Source organism: Panulirus ornatus, chromosome 17 (genome assembly GCF_036320965.1).
Source record: "Panulirus ornatus isolate Po-2019 chromosome 17, ASM3632096v1, whole genome shotgun sequence".
NCBI classification, from domain to species: domain Eukaryota; kingdom Metazoa; phylum Arthropoda; class Malacostraca; order Decapoda; family Palinuridae; genus Panulirus; species Panulirus ornatus.
Genome location: NC_092240.1, coordinates 20,821,704 through 20,841,813, shown reverse-complemented (window position 1 = coordinate 20,841,813; position 20,110 = coordinate 20,821,704). Strand labels below are relative to the sequence as shown.

The following is a 20,110-nucleotide window of genomic DNA, read 5'->3' as shown; positions in this document are numbered from 1 at the left end:
ATCCTCACTTATTCTCTCCATGTGTCCAAACCATTTCAACACATCCTCTTCTGCTCTCTCAACTACAGCCTTTTTATTACCACACATCCCTTTTACCCTTTCATTACTTACTCGATCAAACCACTTCACACCACATATTGTCCTCAAACATTTCATTTTCAACACATCCACCCTCCTCCGCACAACCCTGTCTATAGCCCATGCCTCGCAACCATACAACATTGTCGGAACCACTATTCCTTCAAACATACCTATTTTTGCTCTCCGAGGTAACATTCTTGCCTTCCACATATTCTTCATTATTCCCAGAACCTTTGCCCTCTCCCCCACCCTAAGACTCACTTCCACGGTTCCATCCGCTGCTAAGTCCACTCCCAGATATCTAAAACATTTCACTTCCTCCAATTTTTCTCCATTCAAACTTTCCTCCCAGTTACTTGTCCCTCAGCCCTAATGAGGCTAATAACCTTGCTCTTATTCACATTTACTCTCAACTTTCTTCTTTCACACAATTCATCAAACTCAGTCACCAACCTCTGCAGCTTCTTACCTGAATCAGTCACCAGCGCTGTATCATCAGCGAACAACAACTGACTTCCCAAGCCTTCTCATGCACAGCAGACTGCATACTTGCCCCTCTCTCAAAAACACTTGCATTTACCTCCCTAACCACCCCATCCATAAACAAATTAAACAACCATGGAGATATCATGCACCCCTGCCACAAACCGACATTCACTGGAAACTAATCATTTTCCTCTCTTCCTACTCGTATACATGCCTTTCCATGGTAGAAAGTTTTCACTGCTTCTAGCAACTTACCTCCCAAACCGTATACTCTTAAAACCTTCCACAAACCATCTCTCATCAACCCTTCCATATGCCTTCTCCAGTTTCCACTGCTTCTAGCAACTTACCTCCCAAACCGTATACTCTTAAAACCTTCCACAAAGCATCTCTATCAACCCTCCCATATGCCTTCTCCAGTTTCCACTGCTTCTAACAACTTGCCTCCCAAACCGTATACTCTTAAAACCTTCCACAAAGCATCTCTATCAACCCTTCCATATGCCCTCTCCAGATCCATAAATGCTACATACAAATCCATCTGTTTTTCAAAGTATTTCTCACATACATTCTCCCACACATTCTCTCTGAAACAACACTGCTCTTCCCCAATCCGATGCTCTGAATATGCCTTTACCCTTGCAATCAATACCCTCTCATATAATTCCTCAAGTATAATCAACAGACTTATGCCTTTGTAATTTGAACACTCACCTTTATCCCCTTTGCCTTTGTACAATGGCACTATGCATGAATTTCACCAATCCTTAGGCACTTCACCATGATCCATACATACATTGGATTTCCTTACCAACCAATCAACAACACAGTCACCCTGTTTTTTAATAAATTCCACTGCAATACCATCCAAACCCACCCCTCACTGGCTTTCATCTTCTGCAAAGCTTTCACTACCTCTTGTCTGTTCACCAAACCATTCTCCCTGACCCTCTGACTTTGCACACAACCACAACGAAAACACTCTATATCTGCCACTCTTTCATCAAACACAACCAACAAACCTTCAAAATGCTCACTATATCATTTATTCATTTTATCATACTTAATCACTGTCTCCCGCATTAGCGAGGTAGCACAAGGAAACAGATGAGGAATGGCCCAACCCACCCACATATACTTACATATACATAAATGCCCATGCACACACATATACATACATATACATTTCAACACACAGACATATATACACTTATACATATTCTCATATATAAAGACTGAGTGTGAACGAATGTGGCCTTTGCGGTCTTTTCCTGGCACTACCTAGCACTACATGTGTGGTGGGGTGGCGACAGAAATGGATGAAGGCAGCAAGTATGAATATGTGCATGTGTATATATGTATATGTCTGTGTATAATATGTATGTTTACATTGAAATGTATAGGTATGTAAATGTGTATGTGTGGGCATTTATTGGTACTTATGCACCTGGTCATGAGAAGAAAGTTCATGAGAGGCAAGTGTCTCGGGAGCAGCTGAGTGAGTCTGTTAGCAGCTTTGATGGACTAGAGTGGGTTATAGTGATGAGTGATTCAAATGGAAAGGTGAGTAATGTGGCAGTTGAGGATATAATTGGTATACATGGGGTGTTCAGTGTTGTAAATGGAAATGGTGAAGAGCTTGTAGATTTGCGTGCTGAAAAAGGGCCAGTGATTGGGAATACCTGGTTAAAAAGAGAGGTATACATAAGTATATGTATGCAAGTAGGAGAGATGGCCAGAGAGCATTATTGGATTATGAGTTAATTGATAGGCGTGCGAAAGAGAGACTTTTGGATGTTAATGTGCTGAGAGGGGCAACTGAAGGGATGTCTGATTATCATCTTGTGGAGGTGAAGGTGAAGATTTGTAGAGGTTTTCAGAAAAGAAGAGAGAATGTTCGGGTGAAGAGAGTGGTGAGAGTAAGTGAGCTTGGAAAGGAGACCTCTGTGAGGAAGTATCAGGAGAGATTGACAGCAGAATGGAAAAGAAGTGAGAGCAAATGATGTAAAGGGAGTGGGGGAGGAATGGGGTGTATTTATGGAAGCAGTGATGGGTTGCGCAAAAGATGCTCACGGCATGAGAAAGGTGGGAGGTGGGCAGATTAGAAAGGGTAGTGAGTGGTGGGATGAAGAAGTAAGACTGTTAATGAAGGGGAAGAGAGAGGCAATTGGATGATTTTTGCAGGGAAGTAGTGCAAATGACTGGGAGATGTATAAAAGAAAGAGGCAAGAGGTCAAGAGAAAGGTGCAAGAGGTGAAAAAGAGGGTAAATGAGAGAGTTGAGGTGAGAGCATCATGAAATTTTAAGGAGAATAAAAAGATGTTTTGGAAGGAGGTAAATAAAGTGTGTAAGAAAAGAGAACAAATGGGAACATCAGTGAAGGGGGCTAATTGGGAGGTAATAACAAGTAGTGGTGAAGTGAGGAGATGGAGTGAGTATTTTGACGATTTGTTGAATGTGTTTGATGACAGAGTGGCAGATATAGAGCGTTTCGGTCGAGGTGATGTGCGAAGTGAGAGGATCAGGGAGAATGGTTTGGTGAACAGAGAAGAGGTAGTGAAAGCATTGCGGAAGATGAAAGCCGGCAAGGCGGTGGATTTGAACGGTATTGCAGTGGATTTTATGAAAAAGGGGGTGACTGTGTTGGTGACTGGTTGGTGAGGATATTTAGTGTATGTGTGGCTCATGTGAAGTGCCTGAGGATTGGCGGAATGCATGCAGAGTGCCATTGTACAAAAGCAAAAGGAATAAAGGTGAGTGTTCAAATTACAGAGGTATAAGTATGTTGAGTGTTCCTGGAAATTATATGGGAGGGTATTGATTGAGAGGGTGAAGGCATGTACAGAGCATCAGACTGGGGAAGAGCAGTGTGGTTTCAGAAGTGGTAGGGGATGTGTGGATCAGGTGTTTGCTTTGAAGAATGCATGTGAGAAATACTTTGAAAAAACAAATGGATTTGTACATAGCATTTATGGATCTGTAGAAGGCATATGATAGAGTTGATAGAGATAATTTGTGGAAGGTACTAAGAGTATATGGTGTGGGAGGTATGTTGCTTGAAGCAGTGAAAAGTTTTTATCAAGGATGTAAGGCATGTGTATGAGTAGGGAGAGAGGAAAGTGATTGATTCTCATTGAATGTCTTTTTGCAGCAGGGGTGTGTGATGTCTCCATGGTTGTTTAATTTGTTTATGGATGGGGTTGTTAGGGAGGTGAAAGCAAGAGTTTTTGGAGAGAGGAGCAAGTATGCAGTCTGTTGTGGATGAGGGGGCTTGGGAAGTGAGTCAGTTGTTGTTCACTGATGATACAGCGCTGGTGACTGTTTTGTAAAGTGTGTGAAAGAAGAAAGCTGAGAGTAAATGTGAATAAGAGCAAGATTATTAGGTACAGTAGGGTTGAGGGACAAGTCAATTGGGGAGGTAAGATGGAATGGAGAAAAACTGGAGGAAGCAAAGTGTTTTAGATACCTGGGAGTGGATTTGGCAGCGGATAGAACTATGGAAGCAGAAGTGAATCATAGGGTGGGGGAGGGAGCGAAAGTTCTGGGAGCGTTGAAAAATGTGTGGAAGTCGAGAACATTATCTCGGAAAGCAAAAATGGGTATGTTTGAAGGGATAGTGGTTCCAACAATGTTATATGGTTGCGAGGTGTGGGCTATGGATAGAGTTGTGTGGAGGAGGGTGGATGTGTTGGAAATGAGATGTTTGAGGACAATATTTGGTGTGAGATGGTTTGATTGAGTAAGTGATAATAGGGTAAGAAAGATGTGTGGTAATAAAAAGAGTGTGGCTGAGAGAGCAGAAGAGGGTGTTTTGAAATGGTTTGGTCACATGGAGAGAATGAGTGAGGAAAGATTGACCAAGAGGATATATGTGTCAGAGTTGGAGGGAATGAGGAGAAGTGGGAGACCAAATTGGTGGTGGAAAGATGGAGTGAAAAAGATTTTGAGTTATCAGGGCCTGAACATGCAGGAGGGTGAAAGGCGTGCAAGGAATACAGTGAACTGGAACGATGCGGTATACCGGGGTTGACGTGCTGTCAATGGATTGAACCAGGGCATGTGAAGCGTCTAGGGTAAACCATGGAAAGTCTGTGGGGTCTGGATGTGGAAAGGGAGCTGTGGTTTCAGTGCATTATTACATGACAGCTAGAGACTGAGTGTGAACGAATGTGGCCTTTGTTGTCTTTTCCTAGCACTACCTCGTGCACATTTGGGGGAGCGGATTGTTATTTCATGTGTGGCGGGGTGGCGATGGGAATGAATAAAGGCAGACAGGATGAATTATGTACATGTTTATATGTCTGTGTGTGTACATATATGTATATGTTGAGATGTATGGGTATGTATATGAGTGTGTGTGGACGTGTATGTACATACATATGTATGTGGGTGGGTTGGGCCATTCTTTTGTCTGTTTCCTTGCGCTACCTCGCTAATGCGGGAGACAGCAACAAAGCAAAATAAATAAATAGATATTATTTATCTATCATACTTTGTCGCTGTTTCCCACATAAGCAAGGTAGCACAAGGAAACAGATGAAAGAATGGCCAAACCCACCCACATACACATGTATATACATACACGTCCACACACACACATATACATACCTATATACCTCAACGTATACATATATATGTACACACACAAACATATAATACATACATATACATACACAGACATATACATATAAACACATGTACATATTCATACTTGCTGCCTTCATCGCTGCATATGTATATGCTCACAGTTCTGGTCATATTTCTCACTATGTGTTATGGTGGTTTGCATGAAATCAGTTTAACATTTATCGGTGCATTGGATCTCATTTGTAAATGTGTTCAGATACAACTGGAGAAGAAGCAAACATCAGCATAGGTGGACTAAGAGTGGGCATATCAATTAATGTTTGTCACTTGTGGCAGTAAAAGCATAGTTGACATGTTCTAGTCAGACACCTAGTGACCTGTGTCCTCCTTTCCTCTGATGTCAATGGAATATTATAGTTTACAGCCTTTTATCAATGATCCTGGCATCAGTTGAAGATAAATATTGTCTACTGTGGTTTAGGTTATGACAAAATCTGCTGTGGAACAAATACACATACTATTCATATGCCAGTTGTAACTTTTAACTTGCAATATTTGGCAGTGTTTTTCATAAAACTATGAATGTTAAGCCCACTTATTCTCTATCACTAGTGGCTACATTCATAGAAACAGTGTGTATTAATTGTATGTCCATCAATCATAGAAACACAGTGTGTATCGACTTTATGTCCATCATAATTGAATGAACAACAAATTGGATTCATACTCAGTCTATGATAGTATGGTACAAACTTTGGTGCCTATGCCTTCATATGCCTTACAGAAATAGCTATTTCTCAGGAACCTTGGGAAGGACTAAGGGAAGCATGAATGAACATCCATATCTATGTTGCTGTTTACTTTTGTTTATATCTTAGAAATGTGCTCACATTAATATCAAATATAATTTTGTTCTTAGGCATTATCTAAGTTTCACTCAAAAATGGCCTGTGTACACAAGAGAACTGCAGTATCAATATAAAGCAATATCTCTTCTAGTAGCTTTCCTAGTCCATATTCTAATCTTTTTCATCTCCGTAATTCTAACACTACTTTCTCTCACAATTATTTCTAAATGCTAGCCATTCGCTTTGTTACTATCTTAAGTCTATAATTACTTATTTCTCACTGTATGCACAAATTATCTCTAATGTTTTTTCCTGTTTCTGAGTAATAAGATTTTTGAAAATATATCAAACAAGTATAATTTGTTTGCTTTGAAGAATGTATGTGAGAAATACTTAGAAAAGCAAATGGATTTGTATGTAGCATTTATGGATCTGGAGAAGGCATATGATAGAGTTGATAGAGATGCTCTGTGGAAGGTATTAAGAATATATGGTGTGGGAGGCAAGTTGTTAGAAGCAGTGAAAAGTTTTTATCGAGGATGTAAGGCATGTGTACGTGTAGGAAGAGAGGAAAGTGATTGGTTCTCAGTGAATGTAGGTTTGCGGCAGGGGTGTGTGATGTCTCCATGGTTGTTTAATTTGTTTATGGATGGGGTTGTTAGGGAGGTAAATGCAAGAGTCTTGGAAAGAGGGGCAAGTATGAAGTCTGTTGGGGATGAGAGAGCTTGGGAAGTGAGTCAGTTGTTGTTCGCTGATGATACAGCGCTGGTGGCGGATTCATGTGAGAAACTGCAGAAGCTGGTGACGGAGTTTGGTAAAGTGTGTGGAAGAAGAAAGTTAAGAGTAAATGTGAATAAGAGCAAGGTTATTAGGTACAGTAGGGTTGAGGGTCAAGTTAATTGGGAGGTGAGTTTGAATGGAGAAAAACTGGAGGAAGTGAAGTGTTTTAGATATCTGGGAGCGGATCTGTCAGCGGATGGAACCATGGAAGCGGAAGTGGATCATAGGGTGGGGGAGGGGGCAAAAATTTTGGGAGCCTTGAAAAATGTGTGGAAGTCGAGAACATTATCCCGGAAAGCAAAAATGGGTATGTTTGAAGGAATAGTGGTTCCAACAATGTTGTATGGTTGCGAGGCGTGGGCTATGGATAGAGTTGTGCGCAGGAGGATGGATGTGCTGGAAATGAGATGTTTGAGGACAATGTGTGGTGTGAGGTGGTTTGATCGAGTAAGTAACGTAAGGGTAAGAGAGATGTGTGGAAATAAAAAGAGCGTGGTTGAGAGAGCAGAAGAGGGTGTTTTGAAGTGGTTTGGGCACATGGAGAGAATGAGTGAGGAAAGATTGACCAAGAGGATATATGTGTCGGAGGTGGAGGGAACGAGGAGAAGAGGGAGACCAAATTGGAGGTGGAAAGATGGAGTGAAAAGGATTTTGTGTGATCGGGGCCTGAACATGCAGGAGGGTGAAAGGAGGGCAAGGAATAGAGTGAATTGGAGCGATGTGGTATACAGGGGTTGACGTGCTGTCAGTGGATTGAATCAAGGCATGTGAAGCGTCCGGGGTAAACCATGGAAAGCTGTGTAGGTATGTATATTTGCGTGTGTGGACGTATGTATGTACATGTGTATGGGGGGGGTTGGGCCATTTCTTTCGTCTGTTTCCTTGCGCTACCTCGCAAACGCGGGAGACAGCGACGAGGTATAAAAAAAAAAAAAAAAAGTATAATTTGTGTTAATTCACTTTTACCCTGTTTTACTACTGATGTGTACACTGTAAATTCATAGTTTTCATTTCTTTCCCCATACATTCTTCCTAAGCTTTTGCTTTTGTTGAAGCACTGGAAATATCAGGTTTTTATTATATAATGAGTGCAAGATGCCCATTTTCTAAGCAAATAACCCTTTCTAGAAACTTGCAAAAAGGAAACACTTGGAAATTGTATAATCTCTCTTAACTAATATCATACCTGTTTATTGGAAGAGCCATGTAGTTAATGAAACCTACGTTCTTTTTGCTTTGGATAGTATGGGTTTCTGGCCCAACCACACACGTGTTCAGCTTTCCATCCAGTCATTCTAAACTCATCTCTGTGTCATAAAGTACAAACTGAAGCACCTACTAGAGGTCCAAGTTCCTTCTAATCATCAAAGGCTGGCTGTTCTTGAAAAAAAAAAGCAAAGCACTGTGATACTAATGTTTATACATCTAAAATTGCCTACATTTTTCTTTTTCAGTCAAAACAAATCCTAAAACTCTATGTGATATAAATAGATGAAATGTAGCCATGCCATATGTTTTTGATATATTTTTTCCTAATGTCACATGAAAAATATCCATATGAAAATTTCTTAGATGAGAGAAATTGCAGGGTTGTATTCTATTCAATACACCATCAGGAATAATGAATTGGTGGGCCTTGCCAAGTTCCTGCTTACTATCATTCATATAATCAAACTTTTTCACTTTATATGCATACTTATATATAACCTTATGAAGTTTTGTCTATTGTTCATATAAAAGAGCAAAGTTATGAAAAAAAATCCATTTTTTGAGAGCTTATTTTGGACCAGGGAACTGTATCATTGGGAAGCATCACATGCATAGTGAAAGCAAGTAGTTTTTATATTAGCCTTAACACCTGAAAATAAAGATTTTTCAGTTAATGTATTTATTTTGGATGTTGATGGCTGTAATGACCCTCTTAGTTGACAGGCCTGTATTCCAAACAGCCTATCTGTATAACCAAGGGCCATATTTGGAGTTAGAGTTTGTATGGTCTCAGAATTATCCTCAACACCTGAGGGTGTTTCAGATCAGTCATGTTTAATGACTCTGGCGGTTAATAGGAGTAAAGCCAAAATAATCATTCAACCAATCTATAGCCTTAGAATTATCTTGAGCAATTTAAGGTGTTCAAACTTTTTCTATTGGTGTTCAGAAATTGAAGTTGACAGCTTTAGTGAATTTGGCAGTTTAGTCCTGAAGCTCAAATAACTACCTAACCTATATCCCAGTCGCAGTTCCTACGTTATATCCAATGTTTGTGGTCCTCCTGGTAGTTGGAGGCATATCTTCAGTCATAATGTACTTATTTCCAATTCATCATCCCCTTCCTCTAAATTGGGGTTTGTGCATTTTCTCATCTTTCTATAAATGCTATCTTTACACATCTTTCTTTAAATGCTATCTATACATATATACTTCATGTGTCTTTAAAAATTGTGCCCCTTAAATCACAAAGAGTTATTGTTTTGGTTTTGGATGTTTTGTCTTCATCTTAACAGCATGATGATGATGTTCTAATTCATGTTCACTTTGAGCTTCCCTTTTTAATTTTTCATATCATGTGTACTTTCAACATTCCAAATTCAGCACCATCTTTAAACACCATACTATTTCACATATCAAATCACATGTAAGATCTACATATGCAAATGAACCCAATGACTGCTGATAATCCCTACATTAAATGCTCTGCCTCTGAGAATTGACTATGAGTATCTCGTATGTGGCAACTAATTTTCAAAAAGTCCACATGCAATCATAAGGATGTTATTGTAAGAATTCACATGCTAGCATCTCAGAGGGCATTTTCAAATATTAGAACATTCTTCCCCATTCACGTGGCCTGTAACTATCACAACACCTATGTATAGCTTCATGCAAGCTATACAAGAAATCCTAAATTATTACATGAAGTTATTAGATATGCTTAACTCAAACATTTCAGGGGAGGATGATAGTACATCAAGTGGAAGTAGTTCTAATGAAAAAGAGGAAGAATAAAGGATAGGAAGAGGAGAATAAAATTGCTAGCACTTAGTGTGAAAATGATCCTAGTCCCAAAGTGAAGAAAGGAGATGCTTTGTAATGTCTGCCATTTGCTTCATGGGCATGGATGGATGTTGCCAACATCCCTCCAACACAGTTTGTTTTTCATAGCAGTAATGAGGTATAATGAGTTTGTTCTATCATCAAAGAAGTCAGAGGTGCTGGAATATTTCTTAAGAGTATTTTGATAGTGATTTGATGGACATGATAGCGACTGAAACAAATTGGTATTATGGTTTTTGCAATGAAATCACACCCATCATTTCCAAGCAGCAGGATGTCCAAGTTCACTGACACCACATAAGGTGAAATTTTTGTTTGTGATGTAAAAACAACTACATATGATGTACACAGGAAACTGATTATGATGAGGAATTAGGTGTTTCATGTTCTGAGGTGTACCACATGAAAAAAAATGTCTGAAAATAGAAGAATAAAGTGTGTAAATATAAGTACATATATGATAAATACCAAAACATCAATAATTTGCTGTAGGCATATATGTATGTGAAGGAAAGCTATAACATTAGTGTAGTAAAGTTAGTGTGCACATAATGTCATATGGCAAGGGTGCATTGTACATCTGGTAGGGTCAGCCATGGCGATGGTCTTGACTAGCCTGAAAAGATATTCATCTGTAAGCCTCATCATGCACATGAGTACTGTTTTAAATGTTATGTGTTTTAGAACAAATAGCTTTCATTTGGCATAGAAAAAATAAAATATAGACTTTTTTCATTTCTTGAAAAGTCCCACAGTGGGGGTCAACACAATATTCAGGGCCTCTGGCAATGGAATAAGTGTCCTTATCAAACACATGAAAAGAATGATGCCTATTGGAGTCAACCAACTGAGTGAAAAACAATAAATGCTACTCAGTAGGAGTTGCCCTCTGCCAGTGGCCTGTTAAGGATGAGGCACTAAATGCTAAGAAGCGGCACTGGAGTTCACTAGTTATGGAGGCTCTATTGCCGTGGCCACCACCTTCAGGAAGTTCCAAGTGGGTACAGGCATCGTTGATAGATAGAGTAACAGGAGTGTGGAATTTGAAAATGTGTGGCAGACTTCAAAGCAGGGTTACATACAATATGAAAAGAGTGAAAAAGCCAAAAAGTGAATCCTCAGTCCTTTTGACCATTCTTTTACCTCTACCACAGTAGGATCTCCACACGCTATAAAATACTTATTAATCTGACTCCATCAAACGTTTTTTCCAAAGATCTGAGAAACTTTGGCATCCCTATCTGGACTGCACAACTTCTTAGTTTTGTTCAGTCCTATTACATATTCAAAATTGTTTCTTCCATTCTTCCATCAAGCTGTGACCCACCCACTTTAACCCTATACAACAGAATACATAACTTCTGACATTAATCCAAAACTATTCATCCATTCTCATTTTTTTTTCAATTGCCACATTATCAATACACATCACCCATGTACATTCCCCAGTAATTCCTGTCCTCATGTCACAACATATTTCCCTGTTTGAAAGTACGCACTATAAGGAATTTGGGGGCTTAGATGATGATATTAAAAGCAATGAAGTTATATGCATGGAAAGGTCTTCCTGCATTACTGAATACTAAAGAAATTTTCATTTGATTTTAACATGCAGACAGTTTAAGTGGTGCTAAGGAATAAGAAAATTTGAGGGAAATACATTATTCCAAGAAATCACTAATTGAGAATGATTTAAACATGTGTTTGAATAAAGTGAATTAGGGATGCTGAGATGAAATGGAGGGAGGAGGGAGGGATATCTTTATTCAGTTTAATTAGACAACCCTATGACTTCTTTTGTGGGGCTCCCGGAGCATCATGGCTGCACTACATGCAGAAGCAGGGAAATGATGGACTCCTTTGGAGTGAAAAGTTCCTTGACAAGATTGTACACCTTTCTATCCACTGATGATAACAGAACCTCCTGAAAGTGACTTTTCACCCATGGAATCACCATATAGGCAGAGTCCAGCAATGCTGGATATGTTAGACAGATGTGTTTGTGGAGGAATTCAAGAAGTGCCAATTTCAGGCTGTGTGGAAGTGTTTTGCTTTCTGAAACCTACTGTACTGTAGGAAGCAGCCAGTAAAATGCAGACACAAAATCTTTCACAAACAATTATATTCTTATAAATTTTTACTGTACATCATTTGATGTAATTCTCAGAATTTTTCCAATACCCTAACAATACTCCCATAAAATTTGAACACCCTTCACCTTTCATATATCCTTTTTCCCAGACTTTAACACTCATTTTTGTCACAGCAGTCAACACATATTTAAAGTACAACTAAATAGGTCTAATATATAATCCAGTCTCTTGGGCTAGTTATCAAAGTATGGTGAATAACAAAGTGCATAACTCACTTGTCATTTCTTCATTTCATTTACCCTTCATATGTTGCTTTTATTCATTTATTGAATTCATCTGTAGTGAAGTTTGTAATTTATAATACCTACAATCACATAACTAATACAGCATCAAAAGTATTAACTGCAGTTTCTTTATACAAAAGCAATGGCATACTATATTTTGCTGCATATTCAATTTTCTTTTAAAAATATGTTAAAACATTACCTGAAAGGAAAATCAAACCAAAACATTCTAAACATGATATTTTTATTAATGCAAAGTAAAGTGGCAACTGCCCACACTATAAAAATAATGCCCTACCACCATGCATTCATAGTACTCATTAGCTACAACGGTGATGACATCAGCGGGGAAGACACATAGGACTTGTAACCTCTCTGTTGGTAATATCAAAAATCCACAATTTCTATATATTGCATAAACACGTGTAAACTAACTGTCAGAAATGATAATGGAGTTGGTGCTCATTTATATGATAGCTTTATCCTTCAAGCTTCCATCACTGGCTACCAGAACTAGCATGTCTCTGTAATTCCAATCCAGTAAAACTTCCTTACTGCATATGGCTTTGAAAGTGTTACCAGTAGATGCTAATTCTTGAGGCTTACTGGATGACAATATATATCAGTGTCATATATCACTACATTATTGAGAGGTTTTTACAAAAGTTGATCTGTAAGAAGCAGGTTTTAATCTATTCTATCAAGCTTGAATGAGGTGGTATGCTCTATTTGTTGCCTGGATGAGGTATATAGAAGATTGTAATTTTTCATGCCACCAAAAACCTAAACCAACAGTTTACACAAAAGCATCCAAAATGATACTGAATCACAACTGAGGTAGATTGACAAATGCCTTCATATAAACTCCTGGGAAGGATGCCCGAGTCTTTGTTTTGTCTGTGGATAGCAAATGTGTTGGTTATTATTACAATATCTTTTCCTAAATAGTTGCGGATTTTTACATTAAAGGAATTACAAATACAGGTACATTTGTAATACTTGTGGACAGTTGTCTGACGGTGCATCATGGGGTATGATTTCAAGGCTCTGCATTATTTGATACCCTCTTCTTTTGAGTATACTAAACATCTGCACAAACTGCATAACATGGCAAATGTTCTTAATGCGACATGAACCAACCTCATTTACATGTCAGAGAAGTAGTAACAATAAACGTAACAAAATATACCTTGAATATGGCTGACTGAGGCATTCTGAGGCATGCTGATATCATGGTAATATACAAATGAATGTTTGGCAGGACATATAACTGTAATGTAGAGTAACTACAAAAAAATCACTTTGTTGAAAATGGCGATATATCTTTTGCTAAAATAACAAAAAGTAAAATAACTGTATAATATCAATATGCTTTCAGTTTGTATGTGTAGACACTGGTAGTTTATCATTCCATTGTATGTGCATTTTATTTAAGTTACATGAACGTATCATGTTCCAATATAATGCTATTCAATTTTCTGAACAACTATAATAGCTCTACCATATGCTGTTCCAACAGAATTACACTACCTGTAATACTATCACTAAGGGTAATTTACAGTGGACACGTCTGAAATAGGGAATGCAATACAGTACTTAAAACTTTACAGAAATACAGAAACACAATTCAATATATAAAGTAGCACTGACCAATATACTGGCATATGGGTTATTTCTTTATTATAGATTTCAAGTGGTTAATTCCGTTAAAAATTAATCTTTATTCATTGGCAGGTAAAAATATACTTTAGTTAATCTTATGGTATCAAAAGCTCCTTTTTCAAGAACAGGAACTTTTCATTACTTAATCAAATCACTGTATAAAACATATTTTCTAGGATATCTAACCAAAACTCATAATACTACTGTGCATGAAAATATTGTACTTTTTCCTCTGATAACGACCCATCAATATAAAGGAACTAACATTAATTGGGAACTGTTAACACCTAATCCAGGTGCAAAAAGTAAACACTTCAGGGTGCAGAATCTGGACCATACCTACAGATACTGTTGAAAGAATAAATATGTAGAGATAAAAGCACAACAGGAAATACTTCCACTAACCTATCCATAAAAATCATATCAGAGATTACTTCACACATGTAATGCTCTGGCAGGGAAGTCTGTCTAAATAAACAAACAAATAAATTGAATACTACTAAATATTTACCATTTAAAATGTGTTAGTATATACAAGGAACTTTGAAATATGTTAAATCATGTGGGCAAAATGAAACTAGCTCAAAAACTCATAAAGTTGTGTCCTGAAGCATGTACTTCACTGCTACATTATGACAAGGAATAACTTAATGAGCTCAGAGGCCAGTCCCAGTTCACAGGAGAAATATTTCACTTACTAATTATCATCTCTATGATGATTTCTTGGCCCCTCCAAGGTCAGACAATGCCTTCTAACTTTTCTTGTTACCAATGCCATAGAGCAGTACTAGATGCCCTGTTATAAATATTACATCAATCAATACTGAACAATCGTAACAAGATTGACACAAGCTTTATTTGTACTGCAGTCAGGTTGTACTAATTAGCCATTATTCATTAAGCTGTGGTAAGTGGTTTTCTCTACAGTTACAAAATGGCTGGTTAAATTTGATCTCAAACTTTAAGGTAATCAGAACTACAGTGAAAAATTGGCACATACTCTTAATTTCTCTGACTACCCTGAATAGTTATCCTGTATCATTTTTGTTAATCTATCTTCAGGAATAAGGAAATAATATAAATTCATCTTATGGCTAGCAAATCATTTATAACCAAGCACTTGGCCTGAGCATTTTGTTATATCAGCACCTTCATATGCATCAGAAGTATGTTTGGTGGTCGCTTGGCATTTTTTAAAACATTCATAACTCATAAATTATCCTAGCATCAGGAACTTTCATTATAAGGCATACCAGTTTTGAATACTACTCAAAATAGTCTATACATTAATGAAACAATAGAAGTATTTTTAAACTGATGAAATTTATGATCAACTATACATTAACTATCCTGAAACTCCAGACATTGAATGCCTCATGTACTGTACTGCATATCCGAGTGTTCAAATTACATAAATCAAATCAATGTGCAAATAAGCTCGAGTAAGTGATCAGCTGGTTTATGGTACTACCAACAAAAAATTTTCATTAACCACTTTTTAAGAAATGACTTGAAAAGCACAGTAATGGTCAATTCAATGTTAAGTGTTTCATCATATATTTTTAGTATTTTTTATCACTTCTTGGAGGGGCACAGGCTGGAATCATATAAACAAACATTGCAAGGCAGTACAGGACAGGACAGTTACATAGAGTGGTGCTAGACTCTGACAAATATATACCTGCATTATACCCGTATTAGTTGCAAAAATCTTCACAATGTTGAGGAACTCTTCGTTGTAATTCATTTAACAGAGAGCTTATGACAAGGTAACATTAGGTGCAATACTTACAATACTGTACACCATTTTATATGCAGACTGTAATGGAACCTTGCCTAAAGCATTTCACAATAAACAGTAACTAGCATTAATATTCCATTATATACTGTGCTATTGAGCTTATGATAATGCAAATACATACCAACAAGAAAAGATTTCCTCTGGCAGCTACAAATAAGCCAGGTTCCTGAGCAAAAATAAACTTCATGGACGCTTACATCATGGCTCAGCTCTAACCACCAGAGAAATCCTTCAAACCTGATTGTCTAACTACCAGACATTTCTGTTAACAAATGTGCAAATATAATGGTCTATAATATGCCCTGATACAAATACTATTTAAAAATGGGATGCCACAACCACTCCTCTAACATATATAAAATAATTCTAAATGGCTGTGGCACCCTAGGATTCATAATCTGACTAGGATCAGCAGGTTGGGAAGGAGCCACAGACAACTCTAAGGCTGTCTGGCCATAATAAGCAGGCACCAGTTGTCGAGTCTATCACAACTCTGTGTATTGGTTATGCATGCAGTCCCTGAGAATGTGATGTTTGACACTAAACTTGACTATGTAGCACCTACAACACACTTATAAAAGGAAAATCTATTGGTAAATCTATACTGGCACATAAGTATTTTGACTGTATCTGTGCTACATTCAATGCCTACTCTAGCAGCAGCATTATGTTTACTTTAATGGAATAAACTGACAGTGGCTTCATTTGTACTTGTACCCTGAGTCTTACAATATTAGTAGCCTGTCATTCCAAATAAAGGTTACAAGAGATCAAAAACTATGCCCATGATTGGTAAAGAAAATAATCCCTGAGTCACCACAAGAGAATGGGCACGATAATGCTGCTTCATGCTTTATGTATATATCAAGCTTTCAAGGAATCCTTAGTATGTTTGAATATGATGAGTCCTGTCTTGCACTGCCTGTTGAATAATCTGATATTAACATGAAATGTGAAATCTTGATAATAGCATTCCATTCACTTAAAACATAGCCAAAGGGGTGTCAGTCTTCTATTTCCCTTTATATAATTTCATAGTACCCCATGTAGTGGTTGATGCACAACAGATGGCAAAGAAATACAAAATCAGACATCCCTCTGTCTACATGCCCCCACTAGTGAATATACACTAAATTTATGCTTTCATCAACACTCTGAACCTCACAACAATTAACCAATAATCATAGAGATATACAGTACATTACACGAAATACACTGCCAATAGGAACTGGTGCTTGAAGTTGCAGCATGAACTCCCATTCAGTGCAATACTGAAGTGAGCAAAATGCTGAATTATGGTCAATTTTATGTTTCCAAGCCTATTCATATGAATCTTTAATTTTTCAGAAATGTTGAATTACAAAGTTGAAAAGTGAAGAACAGTTCCAATAAAATACTTGGATATTCATACACATTTCATTATAGTTTGGCAGTACATAACTAATGCACACACAGACTGAAATAAGAAGATAACAGTAGTCATTTTCATCCTACTGTACTCATACTGGCTATCTATCTATTATTGTCACTGTGAACTCAATAACCTTAGTTCAGCATTACATCACAGACAAGCATCAGGTTCCTTAATTTCAATGTAATTTATGAATATACAATAAATTCTCATTCTGTGTGTGCATTTTCAACCTTACAAGCAGTATCTAACAACATCTTATTTACCATTCCATTTCAGGAAACAATCTAACTTAACGGATACATTTCAATGAAAGCTTCGGCTTTAAGTTGATTGGAATCTCTCCCCATCTGAAACCTTGCAATGCTCAGAAAACTAATTCAACTACATAAAAAATCTGGATACATAATATTCTACCCCTGAGCATAACTGGGGTTCAGGCACATATTTAGTTGAAATACTCCTTCCTGCTTTCCATTCTTTTAATTGATATATTCCATACTGCCTTCCACATTTCTAGTTGAAATATTCCATCATGCTCTCCAGTAATTACAGCAATCTTTTTGCAAATGTTTCAACTTTGCTTTTAACCATAATATACTTATCAAGCTCACATCTAACCATCCTGATTTTGGGTTGTGGGTGCATTGGCCTCCTGAGGAATTGGGAAGAACTCATCTTTACATGGTCCTGGTCCTACAGCAGCCATTCCTTCAGAGGTGGGGAAGATTGCAGGTGAATCTTTGGCTGCATCAGGAGGGCCACCTTCTCCTGCCTCACTGCGATGTGTGGAGAACACATGGATTTTTACACTGTGACGGTGTTGGAATTTTTTCTTGCAGATTGGGCAAGAAAACTGAGGCTCCACTCCACACTCATATTTCTTATGCCGTTTTAAGTTACCTGTTGAGGCATATGTGCGACCACACTTCTCACAGGCAAATTGTTTAGGGCTTTCTGAGAAGGGGTAGCCCAACATGGATTTAGGGCTGGCTTTCTCTCGGCCTTTGAGGAGCAGAGGGAGGCCTATAGGGGGGGGACGGGCCAGGATATCCGTGGACACCCGGGGGGGCAACAGGCCAGGGAAACCAGCTCTCACAAGGTTATAAGCACGCAAGTAATCTGCAAGAAAACACAGGGGTTAGCAGGTAGACAAGGTGGTGTGCAGAGGTTAGCTCTACATTACTCCAACAGAAGCAGTTTGGGGTCATCCATTATTCTTCTCCAAATGTAATTAGTTACAGTGGGAGAAGACCAAGTAAATGAACCTGTCATGCAGAGAGAGCCAGTCAGGAGAGAGCCAAAAAAGGGGTCAGGGTGGGAGGGATAACAACAAAGCCATGCAATGTTGGCATATAAACAAAACAATGAAATTTCAGAACCCTAAACAGACTAATCACGACCAGCAAACTTGGAAACATAAGTGAACAATATAGTATTGGAAAAGCATAAAAAAGTACTAACAACAACAATATCACAAAGGTCTTTGACCTTCAAAGATTCAGGGAACTAGAACACAAATGAGATCAGTGGTTACATTGTAAAGCAAACAAGACATTGAAGTAAAATACCCTAACTAATACATAAATGTGTCTAAATCACAGTGATATGAGATTTTGAAAATAATCTAATGTACTGAATATTTGTGATGAGATAACATATGCTGTTTCAAGTTGAACTTATGTGTACATTTCTTGTTGCATACTGGACATATGAACTTAGGTTCAACACCACACTCAAACTTCTGGTGGCGGTGGAGAGACCGCCTCACACCGTAGCCCTTGCCGCAGCGATGACAGGTGTGCATTAATCCTCCGTTAGTGCTACTGGCTGCTTGCACCATTGGCACACCAACAGATCCCCCACTATTGGTGCTACTTGTAAGGTTGTTGTTGTTGTTGTTGTTGTTCCTGTTGTTGCTATGGTATGAGCTGTTCAGGTTTGGGACAGGTTTTGTATCCATGTGCCGAAAAGGACCGAGAGAGGTGAGGTTAAGTGGGAGAATACTGCGATGTTCAGGTTTATGGGTGTCAGCTAGAGCTCGGTGGGTCAAAGCTCTGGTCAGCAACTCCAGGCGGCTTACTGGCTGAGAATAACCCATTCCTATTCCTCTCAATCCAGACAGGTATATAAGGTCTGGTGGTGGCTTTGAAATTGGGGAAGGAGGAGATACTAGGTGGTGAACTGGAGATGAGGGCAAGGATGATGATGAAGGAGATGGGGATGGTGAGGATATATGGGTTATAGGATCATAAGACCGTCCTGGGGATGCAGCACAGGTAGGTACCTGGGGTGTATGATGGCCTGAAACACAGAGACACTGTGTCAGCAATGGCCAAGCCAACATGAGCAATACCATCACCTTCTGTGCCCCTAACGTTTGAAGTTGCATCTTCTTCACTACCAGCACCACAATACGTGAGAATATCAGCTTCAGCTATGGTTTTCAAAGGCTAGAATTTTTACTGTAGTACCAGAGGCCAAGTCATGCAATCACAATAGGTATTCAATAGCTCAAAAGAGACAAGAGCAGCAAATAATCTACAAAAGTGTCGTCTTATAGAATGCAATTCTCATGAATGACATGCTAATTAAGGAATATAATAATACTCTAAATCATGGCAATAACAGATATACTTTTTGGAAATAAATTATGATGCTTCAGTTGCATTCCTTTTGAAAAGAAAACATAGTACAGTGTAATGAAAATTATGCAGTAACACTTAGAAGTTAAAGCTACCAAACGATGTACAGTAAAGAAATCTAGAAGATTTAAATCATGCTAAAACTCTGTATCAGAAAGCAGCATGCTAAAAAGCAGGAACAACCTAGGATTAAAAATAATTTCTTGAAGTAATTGCTGAGTACCATATCAGTTACATTTAAATTAGCAATATGAAATAATACTATTAAGGTTTTTTATGTCAACATTTACAAAACATAACTAGTTAATATGGACAAGAGACATCAAATATTGGAGACAGGAGGCCAAGATCACTGGGTAAGGGAAAGGTAACTGGGAA

The 20,110-nt window shown here is 38.2% G+C and overlaps 1 protein-coding gene across 5 annotated transcripts in view; it reads right to left on the bottom strand.

Annotated features, from left to right (window-relative positions):
• Positions 1–12,440: 12,440 nt before the first annotated feature.
• LOC139754608 (uncharacterized) overlaps positions 12,441–20,110 on the bottom strand; it is a 385,727-nt gene continuing 378,057 nt past the window's right edge. For 4 of the 5 annotated variants that reach the window (XM_071672050.1, XM_071672052.1, XM_071672051.1 and 1 more), the window contains one exon: positions 18,070–19,391. In XM_071672050.1, coding sequence (XP_071528151.1) covers positions 18,715–19,391 — 677 coding nt within the window. In that variant the 3' untranslated portion in view covers positions 18,070–18,714. Of the gene's footprint in view, positions 19,392–20,110 lie in introns of all 5 variants that reach the window. The other variant, XM_071672054.1, reaches the window with a different exon arrangement.